We start from the raw sequence: 27,945 nt of genomic DNA on the forward strand, positions 1-27,945 counted from the left end.
CCGCGTCAAGTTCACGGTTCCGAATATCCCATTACAATTTCGTGTTAGTGGCTTGAAGGAACGTTAGGAAAATTCTTCGGTGGTGGGGAGAGGCTCTTCTGGCGACGCCCCCAGGGTAGGGTGGTCTGCTAAAGAGCTTGACTTCTAGTTCAACACGGATGACCATGCAACATGAATATTTATCTCAAAGAAAACGAACGTGACTGAATTCCGTCATGCTCTATCCCGAACCTATCTAGAATGTGCTTGAAACGTTCGTCGTGAATATGCTCTCTCGGCATATTCGCCTTCCAGCTTTGCCATTTTGTGTCCTCGTCGGCACTCAATACAGTCCAGATACCTCAAATAGGAGGTAAATTCTCCTCCCAAAAGAGATCAACGTCAAGTCCAAAGAAGAATCGTCGTACTCTTTCATCCCTGCTCATAATGCCAGCCAAGCTGGTCGCGCCCTTAGCATCCAGGGAGCGAGCCAATGCAAGATTATGAATAGTCAAAGACGACCTGCCATTGTAGATACCGTCCATTTCCGCTGTAGCTAAAGACGGCCCAGAAGCTTAATCAGCAGGGACGACTCGAGCCGTTTGCCAATATATGATTCCTATAGTGTTCAACTTATCATCCACCATCAGGTGATCCCCCTTGTCGTCCCAATGTTTGAGGCAGAACTGTTCCGTAGCTTCCAATGAAATCTCTGCTGGCTTCGCTGCGAGGACCTGCACCTGAGATTTCAGATATGAGAACACTCTATAAGCATTGACGCGAAAAGACGTGAAAAGTTGGCCGTTGGTAATTAGGGCCATGTTTTGCTCCACAAATGCAGTATAGTAATCGTTCGATGTATTGAACGGCCCGCATGGGCTCAGAACAAGAAATTTGTCACTCGCAATCGCGGAGACTATTGACTCGAATGGTGAAGGGCTCGGTAGAAGAGACCCAGCCTGAGAAAATGGATGGCTTTTGAGTCCAATAAGAATATCTGCCAAGCTGTTCCAAATTCTTTCTTTGTCCTTGTCATCTGCGAAGCGCTTCCCGCGCGGGTCTTGCAAGGTCCAAGTCTTGCCAGGTATTCCTTCTATGACTAAATAGCTCACGGCCAACTAGTTGTTACTGTCGCAACTGATGCCATAGTCGAAGGCACGAGGAGCCGGCACTTGAGTAGTCTCGAGGAATTTGAGAGTTGCGTATTTGCTCCTGACCAGGTAGTTGGCGAGTGATTGGGGGATACTGCTATTCATTCGAGGAACTCGAATAAGCCGAACAGAGCCATTATCAGTGAAGCGAATACGAGCGTGATAGTTCCCACAGCCCATAAATAATTCGCGACCCAAGGCTGGTGGGTGCTCAATATCGCATTTGATACCGCCATTTAGTGCTGATGCGCGCTTGCAAACAGCCTTATCATTGACTTTTCGCGCGAGTATTTTGCACTTCAAATTGTACTTTGTCTTCGAACAAGTCATATTTAAGGGGCTAGAGCTATCAGAGCCAATCCATATACAGGTATTAGAAAGACGTACCTTGTCATCATGCATATGGAATAGTAGGCGGCGATGGGTTAAGTGAGGTCGACAACTGCATCGCCCACAGAGACCAAGACCTCGAGCACTTGGTAGAACATTGCCCGCAAAATTACAAGTACCTAAAAACCTATCAGGCATCGAGGTCATGGCGAACTAGTTGAGTAAGTAATGTTGTGCGGAGGGGGCGGTTGAGCGGGGGCCACTTTACAAGGTACCATTGTAATCTAAATAGCGGGCCACCGGAGACTGGAACATAATACACCAACGATCACCTATAAAGTAATATTGTCGAGATATGATCCGGGCTCAATATCTAGGAGACGCGTGTTTCTGAAAGGGGGAAGGTGCATGAAACTTATACAGAAAAAAAACTAAATCCTCCCTTCCTCGATCAAGTCTCACCTAGTCCTCTAACAGTATCCCTACTCTCCCAGGGTAGGACGTTGCGAGTATTGATTGTCTTCCTTTGAAATAGTGGTCGTAATCCCAGTCTTTCAACTGCCACTGGGTACCTGTCGAAAGTAGTTTTTTACCTGTCCACAGACGCTGGAACCAACACAGAACCAGGACAGAGGGCAAGATACGGAAGTTTGGCACAAACAAACACAATATACGATATGCACTGCTGGTCTGAATCTTTAAATTGGTATCTGCATATTGGCTTGGGTAGGTTCAAAGTCCAGATTTCTCCGATACTAACGGGCTGCATAAAAACGAGAGCCGGCTAGAACCCAGTCATTATATTTCAAAGAGCTGAGAGAGTTTGCCCTCTTCGGATGTTTGCCAGCTCAACCGTCAAGTGTCTTGAGCATCTTTCTCCTCGTGCAAGTTTTTTCCCTCTTCCTTGTCTCGTTCCTCCCTCCCAGACTCCTCTAATTCAGATACCTTGCTTCTAGATTACTTCCTTGCCATTAGATCTGCAGGTCTGTCAAAAGATGATAGCGTAGTATAAAAGGTATAAATATACGTAAATAAGGATAAGTTGCCTAGATCGTGACGTCCTCTCCGAATCTTCTAACAGAGACCACCCTTTTGTGATCATTCCTTCTATTGAACCTTCCTATCCCTTCCATGCCTTCTTTCTGCTACGTACAACCGAATCCCCAACTACAATCTATATTAATATCAAATATTTAGTATCGCTACTATTGATGAAGTATTTTAGTATATATTTAGGGGTTAGTATATCTAGGAGCTCATCTAGATTAATTCCAGAAATGCATAGATAATCTTACGAACTGTCGGATGTTTATATTGGAGCGAGCATACTATTATATCCTTGTTATTAGTCAGCTAGATGACTAGTAGAAAGATTTTAGTATTGCCTTTCTTTGGTTTTCTATAAGCTTAGTAGCCTATACTAAGATATAACCAGCTCTTCTAGATCTCTATCCCAGCCAGAGCGGAGGGCTTGAATCGAGTATAAAAAGCTGTAGTTGCGAATTCTTAGGATTAATATAGCCTAGTTAACGATCCGTGGGCTACTCATCAGACAAAAAGCCTATCGTCTACGTACGGAGAAGGGAGAAATTTGGCATTGTAGTACATCTGGATATAAGACTAAATTTTCAAGATTTCCAAGTCTTATCTGATCTTCCAAGATGCAGACATCTGGACGTTATATATGTGAATCATTAGTGAAATACAGGGGCACGGATCCAAAGTTTGTGCCCTTCGATTTATACAGCCTCTATCTCTAGAGGCAAGTGTTCTTTAAGAAGCCCTATGAGAATATACATCGTATGCTGGTCGCTAGTAGTGTCGATCTGTGTGATTTGTGATGATAATAGGCTCTGATTTTGTTAGAACCGGTAATAGGAAAAACAAAAGAGGCAATTGATACATTCTGCATGATTGCCATTAACAGATCACTGCGGACACAGATAAATTTTCATACTGAACCAGTCAGGTTACATCCCAACCAAGTGGCGTCACAATGAAACAGCACGGTGACACAGGAATATCAAGCTCAACAATTTTGCAGGAATCTGTGTTCTGCATCACCTCGATCAGCAGTCACGCACGCCCACGTGTACCCGTTGGTATCCTTGAGCATTGCAGCCGCCACCTGATAGCTACATACACCCGGCATATTAAGAACAGAATCAATGGCCTTTTCAACCTCATTCCCGGTGATAGCTGATGTCTTGCTTGGCGCCACCTGACACCACATCTTATTCGGAGCACCATTGGCAAAGATACTGAAGGGGCCGTTCAGTTGAACGGGATTGAGGGAAAAATACGACTGGTACGATAATTTTGCCAAGGCACTTTGCATATTTGGGTTGACTGGACAGATATGCATATGAACTTGATCCTGAGTCACCGTGCGAGCCGGATTGATTGCCAGGCCGGTAGTACTCAGGTCTGCGACGGACTGACCGAAGTCCCAAGCAAGGGAGGCAAGACTCGGACTCATTTGTAGGTCCAGCAGGTTTCGAATTGGCTGATTGGGTGTAGCGAGGTGTTGATTGAGCATCCACCATCCACCGGGATTACTTTCAGTACAGTGACTCGGATTCTGTAAGCACTGGCACAGAGAGTGTAGCCACACTCCGCAGGTATCGCAGTCACTGTTCGAGGTGTATGTGCAATCGCCATTGCAATTTGCGAGGGAGAAGCCTGCTGGTTCCGATCCGCAACTTCCACTGACCGTGCATCTATTGTTGCAATGCGAAGCACTTGTAGAAGTTGTAAAATCTCGGCACTGACAGTTTCCAACATTGTTGTCGAAAATCTCCTTACTGGTGCAAATGGATTGGCTGAAGACGTTTGCAACCATAAAGAAGTACGAGAAGATCAGGATACGGGCCACATGTTTCTGGAAATGCATGGTGCAGGCAAAGTGTGGTATGGTGATGTGTTTTTTTTCTTTCTCCCACTGGGTGTCAAGAAGCCATCAATATACCTGTTGATTGTTGCAACCCAACCAAGCAGACGTGTACTCTTTTATATACTTAGCGATCGCTCTCAGACTACTCGATGAGAGCGGAACGTTCCAGCCCAAATCAATCTTCCACTCGGAGTTGTGAATAAGAGCACTTGGCCAATGATAGTCATTGCTGCCATTCGAGGGTGGTTACGTAGGATAATTGTTATTTTTTGTCTGGCTGAATCGTACGATTGACCAGATGTACCGTGAAAAAGATACCTTTGACAGGAGGGTCAATGAGGACGTTGATGGTTAGCGACCCACTAGTAACCCATGGCTCTGTATCGGAGGATAGAGCCGATCGACTGCGTTGATGTATCGCGAAGTGCCACATAATCTCGGCCGTGTCGAACTACAACGGTCGCACCGAGGGCTGGCCTCTCTAATAGAACAGCTAGCGTTGATTATACCTCCAGAACTAGGAGTTTTGCACATGGTACCAACCGGGCTAAAGAACTGAAGGTGGTTACAGCTTGGGGTTTATAAGGCCAGATAGCTATACTCCACCCTCATTTAGGATTTCTAAAGGGGGGTTTACGAAGTGGCAGGTAACGACTTCCAATTGATCATATGTCGAGTTTCTGACCCTTGGTTCATCTCTGGCACTACGGGAGAAAGAGCGAGACATCATGTTGCAGAATGATGAATCAGTGGCTGAAGCGAGATTTGGCTCGAACAGATGCTCTTCAATTACCTGCTCATTGGTCCGTCCACCGGTACCGTCATCTCATGTCATATCGACTTTGTCGGTGGACAAAAGTGCGCGTACTTGGAATTCAGGCAATGTTGAAGGACAGAACTCGTTTGAAGCTCATAAAAATCAAACTTTGCGTTCTTTTGTTGTAGCTGCAGCTTCTTCAAATTCCTCTAGCAAAGCCCATCGCGGGCGCCTTCAACAGCGGGAGCCCATTGATTTTTGTGCTCCCTTCACATAATCTTTATTAAACACCGAACTGAAGGAACCTGGCAGCATGACTACTTTCACTGAGAAGTTCGGTGATTCTAGGACACTCAAATTAAAAACCAGAGCTCCTCTTTGTATAGGAGTCTCCAGCATGTGAACAAACGAGCGTTGCTGAGATGATAGATGGCCTACTCTCCGCTCATCTTTAGGCGTTCGGCGAGACCCCACCACATAGGTGTATCAGTACGTAGTCTTGTTTCCAATGTTGGCTCCGGGACGCAGTACAATACAATCCTAGGTCCGTCTAGAAATGTTAGAGTAAGTACACTTTTGCAATCATGCGGCTCCATAGCACCCGGCTGCGAAGCGTACTTCAGGTGAGTAAAGTGGTTGACTATTCTACGAGAAAGGGAGAGAGAGCATAGTCCCTGCTTTCCACTTTCCCGGGCTCAATCTGATTCGAACTAATGCGCCTTCTTCGATTCCCTCGTCGAATGTATCAATCCGACCGGAGGACAAAATGAGACCCAGGTTCTCTCTCTGCAAGCGAATGAGTGGGTTTGTAAACTGTGAGGCTGAGTTCTGCACGGAAGCACCAACAGGCGGGGTGTACATCCTCGACCCATCTGTTATGCCCCTGAGATTCACCTTGTAGGGAATTGGTTTCGAGGAACACAAAAGTGCATCAGACCAAAGCTCCTCCGACGCGGCCTATCCGCTCCTGTCAGCTACGCCTTTCTGATCTTCGACGATGTCCTCTCTCCTGATTCCACACCACCTGGCTCTTGTCACGGCTTTTCTCCGTTCATGTTCGGAGAAGGAACAAACAACCCCTATCGCCATTGACTGCCGTTGAGAAAGACCCAAATCAAGGGCACGAGACCATGGAAAAACGTGTAACGCCTCCAGGCAGCGTGGCTTTGGTCTGCTGCCTGCGACAACAGAAAGCCTAATGCCGTACACTCCCAACAGGGTTCTCAGCCCCGAGAAATTATCGGATAGTCTACCCGTCTCGTAAAATCCTTGTCATCACGCCCGGAAAAAGAAAAGTGACTGAGCGTGGCATTCCCGAGAGGAGCTGAAGGAGCGCCATGAGCAAACTCTCCTGGACGGCTGACGGGGGCCTCTGCTGAGTCGGAGAGACCCGCAGCTCAGTCAGAACTGTGGGGGAGGAGAAGAATCAGGAGAATGATTTTCGACACTCGACACTTGCGTTGAGTGAAAGTGTTAAAGTCCGTCATCGCCTCACAGATCTGAATCCATGTCCTTTATGAATTGATGATTCAGGCGGCTCTCTGTCCGTCCCACCCACGACGCCATGAACTCCTCGAGATCATCCCCATCTAGCCCAGTCGAGTTTCTCATCACGGGCGGCCACTGGAACAGCGAGTACCAAGTCGCGCATAATGGGACGGTCTTGTACCACGTGGAAAATAAGAGTCTCTCCCCAGATAAACCGCATCTCATCTTCTTCGCCGGCAATACCACCGGGGGTCCTGTCGTGGGATCGGCCGACACAGGCCGTTTCTCCTCGGATGTGCAAATCACCCTGGGCGATCCGCATTTTCCCAAAACTATCACTGCCACCAAGCTGCACAAGAAGGGCATGGTCTCACTCCGGTATATTATGGAGCTGGAGGTGGACCGCGAAAAGCGAACGTTCACGTGGAAACGGACCGAGCTGGCCGACAGCTTCGGGCCCACGGCAAGCCTCAAACTGACGGACGAGGCGAATGAAATGGTGGCCATTTTCTTGCCAGGCGGCGGTCGCGTACAATCGGATGGCGTGGTGAAACTGTACGCGGATTTGGGGGAGAGTTTCAAATTGATGACGTTGATTGCGGCGCTGGCGTTGCGGGAGAAGACCAGAGCCCAGTCGACGAAGCCAACGGCTGATCTTCGGTTTCCGGTGGCCTACTGACAATACCGCTGATGGATCATTTCCGACTGAAATTTCTTGGTGAAAGTGTGGTTGTGGGCAGAGTTCGGTCTCGCAGAGGGCAGAAACATAACTCGATCGCACGTGGGAAGCCTGTCCAACTTCGGTGAGAGGATGCCTTGATCTGGGTATTGCGAGCTGTGTTTCACATAGGGTCTTCTGAATCAATCTTTGACTTCGAATGAGGGATCATCCTTGAAGATGTATAGCTGTATAGCTGGATCTATCTGTGATAAGGCCGGAGCGGTCTCTTTGAGTAATGAGGTCATCGCGCTTGGATGGTACTTCTCCTGCAGAAAAAGCGGAGGCAAAGATCTACTTATCTTCTAGATCATCGAGGAATCCACAGCTCCGATCGGTGCTACAACTCGTCCTAAATAGTTTCTCAGCCAGGGACTATTCGATTATGTTTGTTTTTTGCTGGCCTGTTCTGAGCGCGCCCAGATACATGCAAATCCCTTTTCAATTGCTAGGATGAACTTCATCTAGAAAGATGTCCCAAGCCCCCAGTCCACCTCTTCATAGAACAAAAAGATCAAAACCGAAGGAGTGAAACAACCATCAGCGATGCTAACTTCTGCCATTTTGAGCACAGGAGGTGGAATGGGCGTCTTCTCCACGGGGTATTTAATGCCAGTATACGCACTGTATTGCAAACCAACTCTGACTTTCAAAAGAAAAAAAAAGAAGGGCTCAAAGGTAAACAAGTCGGAGGCTTTGAAGATCACGAATATCAATCTCATTTCTGGCTTTGTTGTCCTTGTCTCCTCTTACCACATATTTTGTGCAATGGGGTAGAACGTGTAAGCAAATTGACATGTTTTTATTAGATTGCAACTAGGTATGGCAATCTGATCAGATCTTTGGACCAGAAAGAGGAAGAGGGTGCAAAGGGCCGACAAGCAAAAGACTCGAATTTGTAAGGCCGCCCCAATCAGATTTAAATTGATAGAGGAGAGTAGATAACACCCCATTGTGATCAGGACCGACTGATAAGTGACAGTAAACATACAGTCTTCGATGGCCAGCGGTCGAAAGGGTCATGTGACCGTGGAAATGCGATCAGGCGGACTCTAGGGCGGTCAGAAAGACGCCAAAGACTCTTCGGTCGGCGAGCCGCTTTCTTGGACGATCCGAACTGGACTGGCAAAGCACCTCTTATCGATAGCACAATCGATAACGTCTAGTGGAGAACAGATAAGAGATAAGCTGTCGGAAATCTTTCATCTTTTTTCCCAACGCTGGAAACCGACTTGAGCGACAAGCACACCTTCTCATCCCGTCGGACCGCAATTCAAAAGACGCAAGATGGGTGTTCAAAAGAAAACTCGCAAGTTTGCGGTTGCTAAGCGTACTATTCAACTCCGGGATAACCGTCTGTACGTCCTCGCAGATCTCCCTCATCTGGCCCTCGATTGTGGCGCATCCACCCCCGACTATCAGGGCTTCATGTGCTAATGATGAACGCAGAAAAGCTAATGACAAGTCCGCCAAGGACGAGAAAAACAAAGGCAAAGATGATGTGATTCGTGAAGCGTGTGTTATTCTCCCTCAGCTCAATCAGTCCCGATGTGTCATGTCAATGTGCTAATCATTCGACGATCGCCGGGCTTTTCAGACCGCAGGTTCCTTCTTCGCTCTTCTTCCAGTACAACACGGCCCTGACGCCACCCTACTCCGTCCTCGTTGATACCAACTTTATCTCTCACACAATTCAACACAAACTTGACGTTATCCCAACCATGATGGACTGTCTGTACGCCAAGTGTATTCCGATCATCACGGACTGCGTTCTTGCCGAGTTGGAAAAATTGGGCCAGAAATACCGTCTGGCCTTGCGAGTGGCCAAGGATCCTCGATTCGAGCGCATCAAGTGTGATCACAAGGGAACATATGCAGATGACTGCTTAGTGGATCGAGTCATCAAGCACCGTGTCTACATTGTGGCCACCAACGATCGCGATCTCAAGCGTCGTATTCGGTACGGGATTTCCTCTCGGGCTAACGCCTGCAATACCACCGAGCCCTTTGTATCTTTTGCTGACTTCTGTATGACAGAAAAATCCCCGGTGCACCCATCATGAGTGTCGCTCGTGGTAAATACGTGATTGAACGACTGCCCGATGCTCCCGAGAAGTGAGTGAGATGTGTGCTCTTGTGTATGTGGACCACTGCTGGGGGATCTCAGACACACTGAACTCCCATCAAACGCATTTTCCGGGCCCCTCTTCAGACAGAAAGCCCCGCCGCCCAGGCGTCTGAATATGCATGAAAATCCGCCTGCCACATGATATATAACACTCTCTTCGCGCTTGCTTTTCAGTGATGGTCATGGAAACCGCTTATCTCCCTCCGGATCCCCTTCACAACACATCTTTTCTCCTTGCGATACTTGTCCGCAGGCCCTCGACCATCGAGTCGTTGTCTTTTTTGTTTTCTTTTCCTTTCTTTTTTTTATGAATGATTCCCTCTCATGTTGCCATCATTTATGGGAACTTTATGGTTTGAGCGAAAATTTTTCATTCTACGTGGTGGTACGCCTTCCATCCCGTCCCGGCAAAGGTCACGAAAAGAAGTTTTGTTTTTTGTATATACGTGCAACTATCTGGCCAACAAAGTCACTGCGACACGTCAAATTCCAAGGACTCAGTTCCGAGTTTGTCAAGCCAGAAGAGCTCATCCTTTCACTTCTCAACAGAATGTTGCAAACATTTTCTGAACCAAGCGATGGGCAGTTCCATTCCCTGAGAACCGCCGAACCATCTCCTGACGAGACGGAATGAGGCCATGTAAGGGAGGTAAATCTTGTAGAATCAACCGATTCCGCCCGTCAAGGTGCTCACTATCAGGCAACACGCGCAACAACTGCTGCAGAATGCGAAGCGAATACAGAACAGCGTGGATCTGAGCGCACAGATGAATATCTATCCATTCCGTTCGTTTCCCCAAGAATCCCTTGGTCAAGAATCGTTCCAAGTGTACTGCGTCAGGCAGCGACGCCTGGTTCTCAACATCGCAATAGATATCAGCCAGGGCAAACATGATCCAAAATGTAGATTGATCATCTGCCTCGAAAGCGTCTCGTGCCAGTTGGAGACTTTCTTCGACACTCGAGAGATTCACACGTGCAGTTTCTGCATCGTCGAGGGTGATTTGTTCGGCTACGACACGAGTGCCTCGGCGTGCATATTCGCTGATACCAGAGAAGCGCTTGTCCAGCAGATACGCCTGGTTAAGAAGAGAGTACCCTAGCACTCGATAGAAGCTTCCAAAGCCCCACGAGCATCGCCGGGAAGAGTCTTCTACCAGAATACCCAGGTAAACATGCGGGTTGCCGGTGGCGCAGAAGACATCGCGGCGCTCATATTGCCAGACCAGTTCAGAGACTCGTGGGTCCAAATCACTGACGGTCCGCAGATTACTGACCGAGAGTGAATCTTCAGCAGCTTGCTGATACTCGCGCTGAAACTCCCGGTACTTGACAGACACCGATCCTTCCTGTCCATGGGATCGACGAACCAGCTCCGCAAAGCCGAGATGAGGATCCTCATTCAGATGAAAGGCGAAAAGCTGAAGGTCATGAATTCCGAGTCGACGGGCAAGATTTCGCGGGTGCAGCCTCATCGCATTGATCCTGTAATTGGAACTCGAGTCTAAGCCCGAGCCTGAGCCTGATCCAGATCGCGATTGCGATTCAATCCCTTTTCCATCACCGATCCCACTGATCAAATGCACCGAGTTCAGGAACACCACTGACCCATCCGCTCCAAGATCATGCACGATCAAGTCAGAGTCATTAGTCAAAATGGCTGATCCAGTCTGTTTCGACACATTCGCACACTCTACATCTGCCTCTCCGGACGTCATCACTGTGAGATCAGCCCACGGGTAATCTCCCTCTGGCAGATCCGCCGTCTCGCAATCGGTATAATACAGAATCTGCGCTCGACTCCACCGAGTACGTAGATCCTCAAAGACTGCCGAAACCATGAACGGGTTCTCAGGGAGATTCTTCCACCGAGCGGGGAGAGTTCGGCCCTGCCATAATTGATGAGGTGGAAGAGAGACCTCTTCGCGCCACTGTCTGCTGGACGTGGGCTCTCTGCGACGAAAGGCGTCGAGTTTCTGTCTGGATTTATCAATCCGTGCCAGTCGGGTTTCTCGCTTGGAGACGGGCAGTGCTCCGTCGAAGCAGATCTTGCGTCTGGGATCGTTGTTAGCCGCGAAATCCAATAAAAAGCACAGAGAGAGAACAGGATGTCTCAATTGACAAATATTCGACACACGAGACTGAAAAAAAAAGTCCCACGCCAAAACCAATCAAGCAATCAAAAAACAAAAAGACAGAAAGAGTAGAGCAGGACAGAATTGCATTTACATTTGAACGCCTCGCCTCGACAACTCCGATAGACAAGTCACCACGGCACGACTGACTTCGTCGCACGTCGGCTGCACATCCAGCACATCATGCGCAGGGTTCATCCAGGCAAGCAGTCGATAGTAGAGGTGATATACCAAGCTAGGTCCATCGATGACGACCGACCGAACCCGAGCGGTTTCATCAATAGTATGCTCATCCGCCTCTTGGCCCGCGGGGACCTCTCCAAGCACGACTGAGTCGGCGTAGGGGAGAAGGTGTTTGGTCAGCTGTGGAATGCCCATGAGAAAGAAATACCTATTTGATGCGAACAACGGCGGCCAGAATGAAGAATATGTTTATTAATGAGCACAAGTAGTTTCGAGTTCAAGCCGTCAAGGATAATTGGCAATTGGGCCAAGTCGGAGCCGGAGTGTGGATCTGCAACCCGCCCAAGAAGCAAATTTGGCGAAGCTGAGTTGAGTTTGTTGAAACCACCGCCGAGAAAATGCGGCAACGGTGGTGACTTGGTGGAAAATGAAATGTTCGCCAGCTATGACTTCGATCAGTCGGTCTATGTGTCAGAGTCAAATTGGTTTGCATTGGTGTCGCGATGGCTCTCTTCAAAGATTTCTACCGACTCCGAGTTCTGTGAAGTGGACAAACACCTAATGTACAGTGCATGCTTAGATGTACGTACTGTACATGCTGCAAAAGGTCTATAGACGGACTAGTCGATTTCCCTCGTCACATAAATTAACATCGCTGCGTTTTCCAACTCCACGAGTGAGAAGAATAGACAAAAAAACAAAATGAATCAACGAGCTGAACGCAAGAAGCCAGCAACACCACGACAGTATCCTACAAGGCCGGCCAAGCGCTCGCCTTCCTGCCGCTGCTCGCGAGCCCAAGCCGCCAAAGCATCCCGCAGCAGCCGATACTCGGGCTCGTCGCGATGCGAGCAGAGAGCGACTGTGTCGGAGTGAATCTTCAGCAGAACAGCCATCCACGCGTTCACCAGCTCAAAGTCCCGGCGCAGCTTGAGGCGTGCAGTGAGCGCCTCAACAAAAGTCGCCAATTCAGAGAATCCGTTACGCACACGGGGATCCAGAGAGCGGATCTCAAGGTCGGCCCGTGCAGGCGAAAGGGATTTCATATGCTCAACAAGAGGATCAAACGAGCCACCTTCGTGTCCGGATTCCAGGAGTCGTGTGATGGGAGATTCTGCGGGACCAAGATTACCGGACTGAAGTTTGGACACGCGAGACCGCTCCGCGTCCACGGTCTGCGTGAGAGCTGCCAACTCGGCAGCGTCGGCCGCGGCGGCGTCTTTAGCGGCTTGAGAAGCGCCAGGGCCAAGCAGAGAGGGCAAGAAGAAAGGTGCCTTTTCAGGGGCTTTCGGGGCTTCTTTCGGGCGATTCCGTTCCTATCATTATCGCGGGTCAGTATTCATTCATTCAGGTCAAGTCGTCGCGAGAAACAAGACTGCTGCCTGGAGCAGGGGTATCGTACCCGAATGGAATCCAGATGCAGCAATGTCTGCCATCTGCTCTTGGGAACCAGACTCAGTGTCACCATGTCTTTCTGGAGTTGTTCAGTGGCCAGCACTGGCCCCTCGGACTCATCCACTTCCTCTGCGTCCACAAACGCGGCCTCGACCAGTCCCGCACCGCTCTCACCGGAAGAGGTAGGCACAGCCACGTCTTCGATTACATCGTCATCCATATTCTTGGTCGAAACGGGCATGAAAAGGGATCGGTTGCTCCAAAGGCTGATTCCAATGCTACCGGCGTGCGCAGTAGCAAGGAACTCGCCAGTTGACGACATTGCCAGCGACACGCAAGTACTGGAGACGCGGAAAACATCGATGAGATGACCCGTGGGCAGATCCCAGACACGGACGACGGAGTCCATGGAGGCCGCGACGATCCAACGTCCGTCGTTGGAGAAAATAAAGTCATTGACCTGACCCACACAGCCCCAGAACTCACGAACCAACTTTCGGGTCTCCAGATCCACCACGCGAATGGAGAGATCGTCACAGCTGAAGGCAACCAGATCGCTGGTCTTGCTGTAGCGGAGTCCCGTGATGGCCGCCATGGGATGCCAATCGAGCTGATCAATCAATGTGCCCTTGAGAAGATCCCAGAACTAAAGATCACATTAGTCACGTCGGGTAGCTAGGATCACTGGCTTGGGGGCACACCAACATACCTTGACTTTGCCATCCAGACCACAGCTGATCACCGTTCGATTCAAGTTGTCGACCATAAGACCAGTGACCGCTTTGGTATGCTTGTCCGCCGAATAATCCACCACCGGCATTTTCGCTTTGCGAGGCTTGGGTGCGCGCGGAGGGAAACTTTGGCGATGCTGACCGGACTGCATGTTGAACATATCAATGGCACCGCCGGCTGATCCAACAACGGCGAATGTGCCGCAGGGAGACATCGCAACGCTCTGTAACAAAAAGACAGAAACACACACGTGTTAGCGTCGAAAGTGGTGTAGATGGTGACGATAGTGGGCTTACCTTGACTTCCGTTCCGTCACTAGTAGCAAAGGCCCAGCGACCAGCCTTTTTCTTGCCCCAGAACCAAGTCCGGGCATGCTGATCACCCCGGTGCCCGGTCACGACACTCTCCCAGCCGGTGGCATTGGTGGCATCCGTGGTCCCAAACTTAGGATTCGACCACACTGGCCCTGAAGTAGCAGTGCCCATACCACCATCCCGATTGAGCGAGCTGGCAATACAGGTCACCTCAGGCGCCTTGAGCGCCTCGGCCGAGGTCATTCCGGTGTGGTCCGAGGGGCCCATCTTCTTGGCCTTGCGCTCCACATTGCCTTGTGACATTTCTGCGTGCTGGCTGTCTTTGCGAAGACTAAGGCCCCACATACTGCAATCCTTGCTTGCACTCAAGAGCCACTTGCCACCAAATTCGGAACCGTCCGACGAGGCCGGGAGGAACTCGATCGTGTTGACAGCCGCGGAGTGACCCGCTCGAGAATGCAATGGGCGGGGAATGGGCGAAAATGGCGTCTCGTCGAAGATCCACGTCTTCAAGGCGTTGTCATCGCCCGACGAGACGAGTACGGGCTGACCATCCAGGAATTCAACCCGGTTCACGCCCATTGCTGAGATGTTGTTGGACACTCGGTGGGCACCTCGAAGGATACCCGCCACTCGACCCCCGTTGTTCAGATCCCACATTGTAATATCTCCCGTTCCGCTCGTAGCTGTGGCCATCACGCCGGCCATTCGTCCATCGTGACCAGCGCCAAGGCCATCGCTCCGAAAAGCGATGGATGTCACCGGGGCAGCTCGGGCAGCAGAATTTCTCAGAGACAATACCAATTCGCCAGAATCGACATTTTGAATCGCCAAAGAACCGTCCTTGTGCGCGATGGCGAGAAGGGAAAGGGCCGGGGTGTGCTGCATTGCCGTCACGGGGCCCGGCTGTGAAGAGGCGGATGGAGGCTGAAGAGTGTGGAGAAGCTTGCCGCTGCGCAGGTTCCAAATGTCAACAGCACCATCGGTGCGACCAACGAAGACTTTGTTGAGGTAAGTGGGCATGGTGCACATGACACCGGAATAGACTTGGTCTCCCGATGCACCGGGAATCGGCCGGGGTCGCAGACTGGTGTAGTGCTCATAGCTGCCATTCTTCCATACTTCCAATCCACCTGACCAGCAGCCGACCACCCATGAGCCAAATACCGCCAAACGTTCAATGGGTGCATCCAGTCCGGGGCTGTCCAAGGACGCTACTCGTTTTCCACGTTTGAAGACCCAGATGCCACCGGGCGACCGCGGTCGAAGGTGGCCCCATGCTGCAAAGACCTTATCTTGCCAGGCGAACGTCGCAGTAATGGTCTCAGGAGTTTGTGGTCGACTCAGGAAAATGAGGCTCAAGCCCTTGCGCACATCATAGGTTTGCAAAGTATGACCGACTGAGGTCGTGATCTGGAAGGTCGATTTGCCCAGGCGCACAAAGGTGAAAGGGACCGAGGTCGGCGATACAAGACCTAGAGTCTATTTCAAAGAGCAAAGCAATGTTAGTACCGTAGTTCGTCAATTTTCACAGAGCTTATCTGATTTGGCAGCCTTGCGGTGCTTTTATCTTTCTCTCGGTGAGAGAGTTCAATTGGAGCAGTAGTCGTACCCTGTAAGGTGCAAAAATCTTGGAACCTCCTCGGGAAGATCCTTGTGCCTTCTCGAGAACAGTCTTCTGCCTCTTGGCCAGAGGCAGATCAAAGGTATCATTGGCCAGAGCCGGCATTGTGATGCTTTTGTCCGGTTACGCTCGTGAACCGTCTCGATAATTTCAGGCGGGATTTTTTTTTCTGCGGGAGCTTTCAGCCACACCGCCTTCTGGCATCCCCAAACCGCACCTTATCGGCCCGCAATCACTTGCCTTCTTATCACTTATTATCGGCTTATCGTACCGCCAAGCTCGAAAAGGTTGTTTTCGTAGCTCTGTTTCAATTGGACCTGCACAGACGCCGGAATTTACAGCAGGATCCGGTTGCAATGGAATTAAACTATCGTACTGACAATGCGAATCAAATTGGATTCAAAGGGGATATGGTTCGGTTTGGTTGTCTGTAATTTGGAGGAACACACTGGCATACTCGTCTTGACTCGGAGCTCTCAATATTGCATCAGCCACCGTAGCTTACTAGATGTATACTGCCTGTTTATACCCGTCGGGCTGCGACGATTCGAGAATAATCACCACACAGCGTCACATTTAGCTGCTTAAGGCCAGTGCCGCCAAGGGCAAAGAAACATGCCCGCCCTGAGAAGGTCGTTCAAATACAAACCAGCTATGTTCTGGCAATGCGGAGTCGCACTATCATCTCGTTCTTTTGTAAGGAAAAAGAAGCAAAGAAAGAAAGCACAAACGTATTTTGATGGGGCGCTTCGGTCTGTCAAATTGGTGATCAAGAGATAGCTGGAAGGTGGTGGCTCGCAATCTGGCTATTTTCAACGTAAACATTCTATATGGTCCAAACTACATCACTGCCTGATCACTTGATATACTTCCCAAAGGAAGCAAGAATAAGCAAACATGCAGCACTAGGGCGAGTGCGTTCCACGCCGCTCTTTCGTCACTGGTTTGCGCTCACGCATTGCGGCTTATTAGTGCGAATCTGGCAAGTTAGTGGCTGGCGGTGGACCCATCGCTTTACATCTAGATAAGCAGAGTTTCCTTTTTCTTGAGCTTTGACTCGATGTTTGTTTTTCTGTCCGATGATAGATTATTCGTAGATTCTGCTATGATTGTAGGCCGTAAGACCGTCAGTACCACGAGTTATTTCGGACTATGTTCACTTCCATAGAGTCACGGTTGATTGTCGATTGTCGAGTCGTATCGGGGCTGGCCGAGACTCTCGGCGGTGGTCTCTTTTGCATGCGGAAGAGCCCAATGAGGTCACTGGAAAAATGAGTCCATGCGATCAGCTGCAGCAGTTCATGAAATTCTTCTCTTGTTTCGCCTTCCCTCATTTTCAATAGATCACGAGAATTGCAATTGCTTCAACCTCGGACTGAACGCAAGTCTTGACTTGATCAAGTTCCACGGAACCAGTTCCACATTCGACCTCGTGGACAATCGCACGCCCCCCACTCTACTTGAATCCCTCTCCCCTCTTCATCCTCCGCTTGTCTTATCGCCACACCGCACCCAGGATCGACCCGCAGACCTCTGACCGCATCCTCGACATTCTTCCCTTCTCCTGTGTCCCTTGAGATCCTGCCATCAAACACTCAATGCCATGGATCTAGACAATGGCTCATCGGGTGCTCGCTCACCCCCAGATGCCGAATTGTTGAGCGCTCCTGCCGATAATGCCCTCGTCTCAGACTCGTCCCTTCTGCCGGTCTTGGAATCGACTCCGGATTCAAAAGGCCTCTCTCCGGTCGACTTGTCCACGTCCAGCAGGGTCCATAATCAGCATTCGCCAGTGAAGGCAGCCAGAGGTGATGCAACGCAAGAGCCTCGTTCGGGAAACAGAATGGGCCATGTGACCCGCTCCTCCAGTCGTGCCCGCCGGCGGTTCAGTGGGAGTACGGCGGCCAGTTCAATAAGTGAGATGGAGGCGAGTGGGCCAAAACCGTGGCGACTGGGGGTGTGCGCGCTGGACGTCAAGGCCCGCAGCAAGCCGAGTCAGAATATCCTGACTCGTCTGCAATCCAAGGGAGATTTCGAGGTCATTGTGTTTGGTGACAAGGTGATTCTCGACGAGGCTGTGGAGAATTGGCCTGTCTGTGACTTTCTGATCGCTTTCTTCTCGGATGGATTCCCTCTGGACAAGGCAATTGCCTATGCCAAGCTGCGCAAGCCGTTTTGCGTAAACGATCTGCCCATGCAAAAGGTGCTGTGGGATCGTCGACTTTGTCTTCGGATTCTCGATCAGATGGGAGTGCCCACTCCGAAGAGGATGGAGGTTAATCGAGATGGTGGACCCGTCTTGGAGTCGGCCGAGTTGGCTCAACACATCCTCCAATTGACCGGGGTCAAATTGGACGGCCCGGAGGACGGAACGGGTGGTGGCACCCCGAGAACGCAGAATGTGTCCATGTCCGAGGATGGAGAGTCCTTGATTGTGGATGGCAAGACTTTGCGAAAGCCCTTTGTGGAAAAGCCTGTCAATGGTGAGGACCACAATATCCACATCTACTTTCCCAACGATCAGCAGTACGGCGGTGGGGGTCGGAAGCTGTTCCGCAAAGTGGGCAACAAAAGTTCCGAATACGACCCGGAGATGACCATTCCACGGTCAGTGACTGAGCCCGAGGCCAGCTATCTCTACGAACAATTTCTACGGGTGGATAATGCAGAGGATGTGAAAGCCTACACCGTGGGGCCAGATTTCTGCCACGCCGAAACGCGAAAATCCCCTGTAGTGGACGGCCTTGTTCGACGCAATACCCATGGCAAGGAATTGCGCTACATTACCAAGCTGAGCAAAGAGGAAGCAGCCATTGCTTCAAAGATCTCGAATGGATTTGGCCAGCGGATTTGCGGCTTCGATATGCTCCGCGTTGGCGATAAAAGCTACGTGATTGACGTCAATGGGTGGAGCTTCGTCAAAGACAACAACGACTACTACGACAAGTGCGCCCACATTCTGCGCGAGACCTTCCTCGCAGATCTGGAGAGACGCCGAGGCGAACCTGCGACAGACGTGGTGGATTCGCAAAGTGCAGAGGTCGGCTCGTCACGCCGAAGTATGACAGGATCCCATCGACAGGCATTGAAAACGCTGCTCAAGTCGCCGAGTACATCCAGACTATATGGAAATTCGGGTGTTGTGCACAAGGCCCCCGAATCAAACGCTTCTGAAACGGCCACCGGCGCGCCGTCGGTCACATCGTCAAATGGCCAAGCGGAAGTCCTAGATGTCTTAGGGAACTCGGCGGTGGCGAGTCCTCGGGATGCTCAATTTGAAAATCGCGGGCCTAGTCCATCCAACACAAAGTCACCCGCGGTTTCTATCCACCAGTCAAACGATGGCATGGCGGCTCCCCCTCCCCCACCCCCGGCATCGAAGCACTCGTGGAGATTGAAGGGAATGGTGGCGGTTATTCGCCATGCTGATCGCACACCAAAGCAAAAGTTCAAGTTCACATTCCACAGTCAACCTTTCGTTGATCTTCTCAAGGGTCATCAAGAGGAAGTGGTCATCAAAGGCGAGGCTGCTCTGTCTAGCGTGTCCAATGCGGTCAAGGTCGCTATGGATCAGGGCCTGGAGGACATGGACAAGCTAAAGCTGCTCCGTACTTCACTTGAAAAGAAGGGTGGATGGCCTGGTACCAAGGTGCAGATTAAGCCCATGTTCCGTAAACGCAGACCGGAGGAAATGTCGCCAGAGATGCGGGAGCGTGACTCGGAGACGACGGCCACTCCGGCCGCGGAAGAAAACATACCTGAAGAGGTACTGACGCCCACGCCGGGTGAGACGGGAGGTGAGGCCGGGGTAGACAGTGACCCTCTTCGTCGGCCCCAGACCCGCAGTGACTCGATCTCGGGTGCCACGTTCTCTCGCTTCTCCGCCGTGGAAAACGACTTAATTCTGGACAAACTGCAGCTGGTGATCAAATGGGGCGGAGAGCCAACCCATGCGGCACGTTATCAAGCGCAGGACCTGGGCCTCAACATGCGAGACGATCTGAAGCTGATGAACAAGGAGGCACTGAGCAACGTGCGACTATTCACAAGCTCCGAACGGAGAGTAAGCACGAGTGGTATGTGCAGCCACCCTAGCTACTCCAGTCTTTTTTTGAGGGGGGAGGATTGTGTTTACTAATAAATTGGTCTAGCGCAAATCTGGGCATCATCGTTCCTCGATCAGAAGGAGATTCCTGAGGACTTTATCCAAGTTCGCAAGGATCTGCTGGATGATTCTAATGCCGCCAAGGACGTCATGGACAAGGTCAAGAAGAAGCTCAAGCTGCTATTGCGAGAAGGATTCGCGCCATCTCAATTCGCATGGCCCAAGGACAGCAATATTCCCGAACCATCGGTTGTTCTTGCAACGGTGGTTGAGCTCATGAAGTACCATCGAAGTGTCATGCGACACAACTTTCAAGAGCTCGAAGCGTCGGCATCGAGGAAAGGGGAAGACGCACTCGACCAGGAAGATGCGGAGAATGCTGAACTGAACAATGTTCAGGGTCGTTGGTGCGCCGGTGAAGACCCGCGATTATTCAGGGAGCGCTGGGAGAAGCTCTTTGCTGAATTCTGCGACACTGAAAAGGTCGACCCAAGCAAGATTTCGGAGCTCTACGATAGTATGAAATTTGATGCCCTGCACAACCGGCAGTTCCTCGAGTGGGTCTTTATGCCTCCCGAGAACGACCGGGAAGAAGACGATTGCAGTGGCTCCAAGGGCCGCAGTGCCTCCAAGTCCGACTCAGCCTCCGACAGCAAGTCAGGGTCGGAGCCGGCGAGTGAGCGCACAGAGGAGCGCGGCGAGACGCAGTCATTTGGCCACCGTTTCAACTGGAAGAAACGGCTGCACGCGCTGGAATCCTTCCCGCAACTCCGAGCTTTGGACGATTCGTATGACCATTACTTCAAGCTCTTCCCCGGTTCCAACTCCACCAAGTGCAAAGTCGACGAGCGGCTGTCCAAGCTTCGTGAATTGTACAAGTTGGCCAAGGTGCTGTTCGACTACGTAACGCCCCAGGAGTACGGCATTACCGATAGTGAGAAGCTCGAGATTGGTCTGCTCACATCGTTGCCTCTGCTGCAAGAAATCGTGCACGATCTTGAGGAGGTCCAAGCCTCTGACGACGCAAAGTCCTTCTTCTACTTTACCAAGGAGTCCCACATTTACACCCTGCTGAACTGCATTCTGGAAGGTGGGATTCAAACCAAGATTGCGCGTCGGGCTATTCCCGAACTCGACTACCTTTCTCAGATTTGCTTCGAGCTGTACGAGTCCATCGACAGTGAAAATGAGATTGAGCCGTACTCATACTCCATCCGCATTTCCATCAGCCCCGGCTGCCACGCCTTTGACCCACTTGATGTGCAACTCGATTCTCGACACGCCATTGGCTGTGCCCCACGACGCAGCCTCACTGCTCATCAGGATTGGAAAGAAGTGATTGAGACTCTGAAGGCGAAATTCGACACGTGAGCGCCCCGGATTCTTACGCGATCCTCACCTTCATTTTTCGTCATCGCTTGAACTAACGGATTGAAACAGGGTCAAATTACCGAAGTCGTTCATTGCCGTGAACCTCAGTGACAAGCATTTCGCGTCCTCGCCGGTTGAGCAGGGCGTTTAGTCCATCAGTTCCGAGTCCTCCGTGCGTCATACCAGTATACGACAACTATAAATAGTGGGCGCCGCCTATTATTCCACTTTTCCACTTTTTCGGTTTTCGTTGGCTCGACGATTCTGCGTTACCCTCGACGGTACCTTGCTTGGATGCCACGAATCGTGTCTGTATTAGTACTGTGCTTTGTATATAAATAAACGCCCCAGTCATGCTGCTTCCTGAAATGCGGCTCAAGGTCCGCTGGAATGGGTGCTTTTTTTGACGGACCAGCTAGGATGCTTCCGATTACCACCTCAGCTTAGAAATGGACAGCCGAGCAATCGGGCAATTTTTTTTTGACCAGAATTGACCAGAATTGACCATAGTTGGCTCTCTCTTCATTTCTTATCTTGTCTTGGGTAGTATTCAGGACAGTTCCTTCATCCATATCAGATGCTGGAGGCCTGGTCCGGCTCGGGGACGACTATAAGCGCTCCTAGCTACATTCGGCTTCCTCGTGCCAATCTTGTGTCAGCTTATCTGATCATCCCTCTTCCTCGAGCATATAACCGTCTCCTGCCCTCTCTTCCTTCTCCTTTCCAAGCTGCTATTCTCCCAGAAAACAAAGACTGAAAGCGAACTTAGTTATGTCGCCGCTCGAAGTTGCCGCGACGGTTTCAGTCGACGAGGCTGCGCGGACTCTGCGTTGGAGTCCCTCGACGGGACACGAGCGTCAAGTCGAATTAACGGACCTTGTGGGCGTTGTGCGCTCTCCGACCTCGTCCACATCTGAATATCGCGTACTGTACATCGACCGGAACTCGGCTAATAATAGCCCAAATGAAACGCCGAGTTCCCTGTGTCAAATTGATATAGCTTCCATTCCTGAAGGTCTCTCTTCGCATCTGCAAGAGATTCCTCGCCATCTGCGTCGGGACAAGCCCATCCAGGTCATCATCTCGACTCGGAGCGGGACAGGCTCTGCGAAACAAGTCTTTCGCGACAACGTCGAACCTTTTTTACGCTACTTGGGACTGAATTACGAGGCAATTGAGACACAGTCCTCTCAGACTATTCTTGAACTGGCCCGATCGCGCTTTTTGGAGGATGCCTGTGCTGGCGTTCCCCGAACGATCATCCTCCTGTCCGGCGACGGAGGACTCGTCGACTTGATTGATGTCTTTTCCAAATCGCAAAGAGCAATTCGAGCAATGCCTGACATAGCCCTGGTTCCCTGTGGTACTGGCAATGCCATGGCCAGCTCAATCGGTCTACGATCGGGCCCAGCCGGCGCTCTCCGCGCCTTGCTCTATGGTCGTCCGACCTCCGTTCCGACCATCGCGGTGAACTTCTCCCCCGGGGCCCAGCTGGTCATAGACGAGGGCAGACAGCGCGCTCCCATCAGCGAGTCTCCCGAACTCGGGTCTGACCAGACCATGTATGGTGCCGTTGTCGCGAGCTGGGGCCTTCACGCCGCCTTGGTCGCGGACAGCGACACGACTGAATATCGGAAATTCGGCACCGAGAGATTCAAGATGGCCGCGAAAGAATTACTTTATCCTTCTGACGGCAGTATGCCTCATCGTTTCAGAGGCCGGATTACATTGACCAGCCCTGACCTCGACCCCAGTGCCAATCCAAGTACGAGCGAAAGGAAAGGTCCACGCACCACCGACCCTCATCAGCACACCTTACCCGAGACGGAGCACATGTACGTGCTGACAACTCTTGTTCCACGCTTAGAAAAGGACTTTTTAATCTCTCCGGCCTCGAAAGCGCTGGACGGGCGGATGCGATTTCTCCGATTTGGACCTTTGTCCGGGGATGAGGCGATGCGTCTGACTATGCTGGCGTATCAAGGTGGGGCGCACGTGGCGGATGATTTAGTGACATATGAAGAGGTCGATAGGGTGCGGATCGATTTTGATGAAGATTTAGAGCGATGGCGACGCGTTTGCATTGATGGGAAGATTGTCATTGTTGAACAGGGCGGATGGATGGAGATTCGGATGGTGACGAGACGGGTTTTGAATTTGATCAAACCTGCCGATGCCGTTGAAGTGAGAGAATGACAAATGGTAGGTTTTGCTGGTATATACTGGAAAGAAGAAATATGGATATATCTGAATATGAACAGAGTCATCGAAGCAGATTTAATACGCAATGACTATCCCGATCTTGCCTGAAATGTCCCATGTCTGTCCGATGTGTAGCTGGATTGCAAGAATAGTACATGGGAGTACATGACCACGTGCCACCTCGTAGGAGTGGCTACATTCGAGCGATCTCGTCGGTCAATTCCCAAAACACGACCAAGCTGAAATCTAAGCAGGGGGTTTGCCATCAGTACCTCTGAAACTGCTACGCTCCACCACTCAACAGTGACCATTTTCTACACAAGATGCCAAGATTGTTGCCTGTTTCAGTTGTCCTCACCTTAAATGCCGGCCGGGCCCCACTGGGTTGTGTACCGGCTGCATATTCAATTGCTTGTGTGGGAACATTAAGGTAATGATGTACATTCGACACTGCATGACTAGTCGTTCCCTTTTCTTTCTAGAATAGAGAACGTACAATCTGTCACTTCAAACCATGCCCCCGCACTGATCCAACTCAAATACGAATTATCCAGTTTTTCGATCTCACAGTAAGTATAGATCTGGCTGTCGGCATGCATCGATCATGTACAATGTACATTCACTGCGGCAGCCGCGGAGGCTACGATGACCGAATCTTCCGATCTCCGCTTAAGCTCAGGCACTCTCTCCGCCCGGCTCACATGAGCAACAGTCACGGTGCGGGATGATCTAAGGGCAGAACGATTGCAACATTCCTGGATCTTTCGGGTGGATGTGAAGCTATCTGGTCTCTCTTTGGGAACGTTCATGTCTTGCTAGGCCATGGAATACATGGCCAGATCCGATGCTCATCACCCCCCGAACGTATTCCGCATCACAGACTCCCGACCAAGGAATCAGTGCCAATAACGACACCGCGAGTGTACCCTACTTTACGACACTCGGTGGCTGGCAGCAGCCTATCGATCACAGGGTACCAACAGCCGATATGTTGTTGGTTCACCAGACTGGAAGCGTTCGCGTTGGAGAAGTTTTTCGGTATGTCACTGCAGCAATTCCCCCGAGCGACTCCAACACGTGCTGGAAGGGGGGGGGGGGGGGGGGGGAAGCTTCACTTCTGGCCGCTATACTCGAGGAGGGTGTGATCAGAAACTAGCAGGTAACTTGAAAAATAGCAAGGCTGACAAGCTTCTTCTGGGATCACTGCAGATACACTTTGACCTACACTCCCGCGGCCGACCCTATCCTACCTATCCCCTCCGAGCTTTACGTCAAGATCAAGAATACCTCTGCGATTCCGCTTCGCGCCGCCTATCTCCATGGGCCGTACACGCTTTACACGGCTTGCTATCCGTCCAAATTTGATCCAAATGCCAAGTACAATCACCAAGATACCGAGGGTGTCCCCCAGTTTGAGCCCTACCTGAAGGCGGGCGGGAGTTGGGATGCGATGATCAAGATGCCGGCGCGCTTTGGGGACTCCCATAACCTTGCGGCGGGTCAACTCGGCCAAGGGAGCGACCGGAGTATGACTTGGGTCATCGAGATCGTATCCCAGGTGATCTTTTCGACTACCGCCGCGGTTCATTTTGAATTACTGGTGGCTCGCGATGCCAACTCGATCGAGTATTTCTCATCAGGAGGATCAGCGTCGAACAGTCATGGACCTCCCGGGAAACTGCAGGATCACTGGAAGGAAGAGACTGCACGGGGCCACTCGGCGATCGCAACCAAGGGAGTCTACTCCAAGTCGACGACTCTGCGCGTTGACGATACGAGTAGCCTGTGGAACACGCCGCCGCTGCCGTCCTGGGCGTCTGAACGGGCGGATGGCCCGCCCGAACGAGCTGACAGAATCTCAAAGGATGAGGTACCCGGGACAACGACCGAACAGTCCAAGGGTAAATCTGAAAGGAAGAAGAAGAAGATTCATTTGGTCGTCATCACTCACGGGCTGCACAGCAACCTCGGTGCAGACATGCTCTATATGAAAGAAAGTATCGACGCCGCGGCTGCGAAAAGAAAGAAAGTCACCCAGGAAGAAAGGCAAAAAAGGACCAGGAACGGCGCTGTCACCGGCAGTGCCAGTGGAGATGAGGGAAGCGGCGACGATGACGATGAGGAAATCATCGTGCGAGGATTCTCAGGCAATGCTGCCCGCACGGAACGAGGAATCCAGTATCTCGGCAAACGATTGGCCAAGTACATTCTTTTGATGACCTATCCAGATCAACCATATTATCCATTGAAGCTCAACCGAGTCAACACTTTCACTCGTGCCTTCAGTTCTCGGCACGAGCAGGATCAACAGACTAACAATCCACATCCATCGTCGGACCATCACCACCCGGATTCGGAGAGCGACGACCATGCCTACCAGATCACAAGCATCAGCTTCATTGCTCATTCCTTGGGTGGGCTGGTCCAGACCTACGCGATTGCCTACATCCAGAAACACTCCCCGGAGTTCTTCGATCGGATCCAGCCGGTCAACTTCATTGCACTAGCCTCCCCATTCTTGGGTCTCAGCAACGAGAACCCAATGTATGTCCGCTTTGCTCTCGATCTTGGACTTGTGGGACGGACCGGACAGGACCTTGGGCTCAGTTGGACACCACCAAAGGTACGTAGCGGGTGGGGCGCCATCATTGGCGGCCGAGGGGATTCAGGGCACGACCAGGGCCATAACGACCCGGGATCCAAACCCCTATTGCGTATTCTTCCGTGTGGCCCAGCACATACGGCCCTGAAGAAGTTCTACCACCGCACAGTCTACTCCAATGTCGTCAACGATGGAATCGTGCCGTTGCGGACCTCGTGTCTTCTCTTCCTTGACTGGCGTGGTCTCGGTCGAGTCGAGAAAGCCAGGCGAGGCAACGGCCTGGTCGGTACGATGGCGGAATGGGGATGGGCCGAGCTGACCGGCGCTAACTCCAAGTCACCTCGACTGGCGCGCCCAGACGACGTCCCCCGCTTGGGAGAAGTTCAAGAGGCGACCAAGAACGGATCGGTCGACGCTAGGAAAGATACAAAAGCGGTGCGGGACGAAAATTCATCGCTCCGACAAGAAGAGCCAACGTCACCGAAACCGAGCCAATTCCTGGCTAGGCGGAAGTCATCTTTATACAACGACAGTGCAGCCTCTGCAGGAATGGACACAGAGAGCAGGAATGGCGAAGATGCCAATCCCGGTCCCCTAGCCAGTCTTTTGGCCTTCTTCCGGCCGAAAGAGACGAAACGTCCTCGTTCGAAGAATAAACATGCCAAGATCTATAAACGAAGTCAGACTTTGGCCAACTTTGACTCTGACGAGTCGCCGTCACCCCGGGTTCGTGGCAACTCTCTCTACGAAGAAGAAGATGTCGGCGTCAACACACCTCCCAAGACCACCTTCTTCGAGTCGGCAGGCGACCTGCTGATGCCTCCTCTCCCGCCTCCCGACTTCATTTTGGATCCTGCTGCCCGTCCGCGAACGATTTTCCACGACCGCGTCTACCACCCGGAAGATATCCCTGCTCCATTACCCGCAAAGCGTCGCACTCTTTCATTCAGTCCTACGCATCCCAAGCATGCTGCCACCGCGCCCGCCAAGACGACCAACATCCCACCGACATCCCCGTCGGGCTCAAGCACCAAGAGCAATGAAAGTGGACTGAAAGTCGAGGAAAAGATCGCCCGGGCATACCACCGCGACCTGACCTGGCGCAAGGTTCTGGTTCGACTGGAACCCGACGCCCACAACAATATCATCGTGCGTCGCATGTTTACCAACGCCTACGGCTGGCCAGTGGTCAAGCACCTCGTTGACACTCATTTCGGTCCCTCGTCACAAACCGAAGTGGACGACACCTTGAGGAGCCACGATGAGCGGGCCAAGGCATTGAACGTGGGGCCCACCAGCTCAGGCGAGGAGGTGGAAGAGCAATCGGACGTCACGTCCGAGGCCGATGGTGAATCGAGCGAGCATGACCCAAACCACGCGTCTGCCTCGAATGAGGCTCTTCACCTCCGCGGCCTAGCAGATGTATTGCCCGGGAGTCATCAAGCTCCGGAAAGGCTCCGGCTGCAGACCCAGTTGCCGTCGGACCTCGCCGACATCTCTCGGCCGGAGTCGGCGCGCGAGACAGATCATCAGAGCGATGAAGATGATAGCCACGAGTCCGGACTGGGTGTGGACGAGATGCATGCGGGATTTCTTCCCTCGCCCGTATCGCAACCCCCGTCTGAGGTCAATCCATTCCGTGGGTCGGCCGAAGCATGAATCCTTGGGATATTGCCATCTGTTTGTGACTTTCTAGATCAATAATACCCTGTAATTAATCAATGTGTACATAGACATACTCTTTTTCTGCACCATTTCTTGACCATCTATTTGCTTTCCATCAGGCCTCAATCACCAGATAGACCCTCAGACTCACGCTCGGGAGACCTCTCTTTTCC

At 51.4% G+C, this 27,945-nt stretch overlaps 8 protein-coding genes across 8 annotated transcripts; 4 read left to right on the top strand and 4 right to left on the bottom strand.

Moving 5' to 3' along the window:
* Nucleotides 1-1,097: 1,097 nt before the first annotated feature.
* POX_g09174 (uncharacterized protein) lies at nt 1,098-1,460 on the bottom strand (the record flags this gene model as incomplete). The annotated part of the gene is made up of 1 exon (XM_050117933.1): nt 1,098-1,460. The coding sequence occupies one exon, from the start codon at nt 1,458-1,460 to the stop codon at nt 1,098-1,100; it is 363 nt and encodes a 120-aa protein (XP_049966077.1).
* A 2,029-nt stretch (nt 1,461-3,489) lies between these two features.
* POX_g09175 (uncharacterized protein) lies at nt 3,490-4,353 on the bottom strand (the record flags this gene model as incomplete). Its single annotated transcript, XM_050117934.1, has 3 exons — nt 3,490-3,966; nt 4,020-4,180; nt 4,233-4,353. The coding sequence occupies 3 exons, from the start codon at nt 4,351-4,353 to the stop codon at nt 3,490-3,492; spliced, it is 759 nt and encodes a 252-aa protein (XP_049966078.1).
* Nucleotides 4,354-6,674: 2,321 nt separating this feature from the next.
* On the top strand, nt 6,675-7,277 carry POX_g09176 (uncharacterized protein; the record flags this gene model as incomplete). The annotated part of the gene is made up of 1 exon (XM_050117935.1): nt 6,675-7,277. The coding sequence occupies one exon, from the start codon at nt 6,675-6,677 to the stop codon at nt 7,275-7,277; it is 603 nt and encodes a 200-aa protein (XP_049966079.1).
* Nucleotides 7,278-8,603: 1,326 nt separating this feature from the next.
* Nucleotides 8,604-9,435, top strand: POX_g09177 (rRNA-processing protein FCF1; the record flags this gene model as incomplete). Its single annotated transcript, XM_050117936.1, has 4 exons — nt 8,604-8,674; nt 8,766-8,831; nt 8,914-9,276; nt 9,354-9,435. The coding sequence occupies 4 exons, from the start codon at nt 8,604-8,606 to the stop codon at nt 9,433-9,435; spliced, it is 582 nt and encodes a 193-aa protein (XP_049966080.1).
* Nucleotides 9,436-9,986: 551 nt separating this feature from the next.
* Nucleotides 9,987-11,957, bottom strand: POX_g09178 (uncharacterized protein; the record flags this gene model as incomplete). Its single annotated transcript, XM_050117937.1, has 2 exons — nt 9,987-11,499; nt 11,674-11,957. The coding sequence occupies 2 exons, from the start codon at nt 11,955-11,957 to the stop codon at nt 9,987-9,989; spliced, it is 1,797 nt and encodes a 598-aa protein (XP_049966081.1).
* Nucleotides 11,958-12,469: 512 nt separating this feature from the next.
* On the bottom strand, nt 12,470-15,932 carry POX_g09179 (uncharacterized protein; the record flags this gene model as incomplete). The annotated part of the gene is made up of 5 exons (XM_050117938.1): nt 12,470-13,078; nt 13,165-13,803; nt 13,867-14,112; nt 14,186-15,685; nt 15,816-15,932. 5 exons carry the CDS (start codon nt 15,930-15,932, stop codon nt 12,470-12,472), a joined length of 3,111 nt encoding a protein of 1,036 aa, XP_049966082.1.
* A 1,498-nt stretch (nt 15,933-17,430) lies between these two features.
* POX_g09180 (uncharacterized protein) lies at nt 17,431-21,454 on the top strand (the record flags this gene model as incomplete). The annotated part of the gene is made up of 3 exons (XM_050117939.1): nt 17,431-19,903; nt 19,979-21,299; nt 21,373-21,454. The coding sequence occupies 3 exons, from the start codon at nt 17,431-17,433 to the stop codon at nt 21,452-21,454; spliced, it is 3,876 nt and encodes a 1,291-aa protein (XP_049966083.1).
* Nucleotides 21,455-22,074: 620 nt separating this feature from the next.
* Nucleotides 22,075-27,766, top strand: POX_g09181 (uncharacterized protein; the record flags this gene model as incomplete). Its single annotated transcript, XM_050117940.1, has 3 exons — nt 22,075-23,487; nt 24,386-24,543; nt 24,715-27,766. 3 exons carry the CDS (start codon nt 22,075-22,077, stop codon nt 27,764-27,766), a joined length of 4,623 nt encoding a protein of 1,540 aa, XP_049966084.1.
* Between the last annotated feature and the right edge of the window lie 179 nt (nt 27,767-27,945).

This window comes from Penicillium oxalicum, chromosome VII, assembly GCF_001723175.1.
Source record: "Penicillium oxalicum strain HP7-1 chromosome VII, whole genome shotgun sequence".
NCBI classification, from domain to species: domain Eukaryota; kingdom Fungi; phylum Ascomycota; class Eurotiomycetes; order Eurotiales; family Aspergillaceae; genus Penicillium; species Penicillium oxalicum.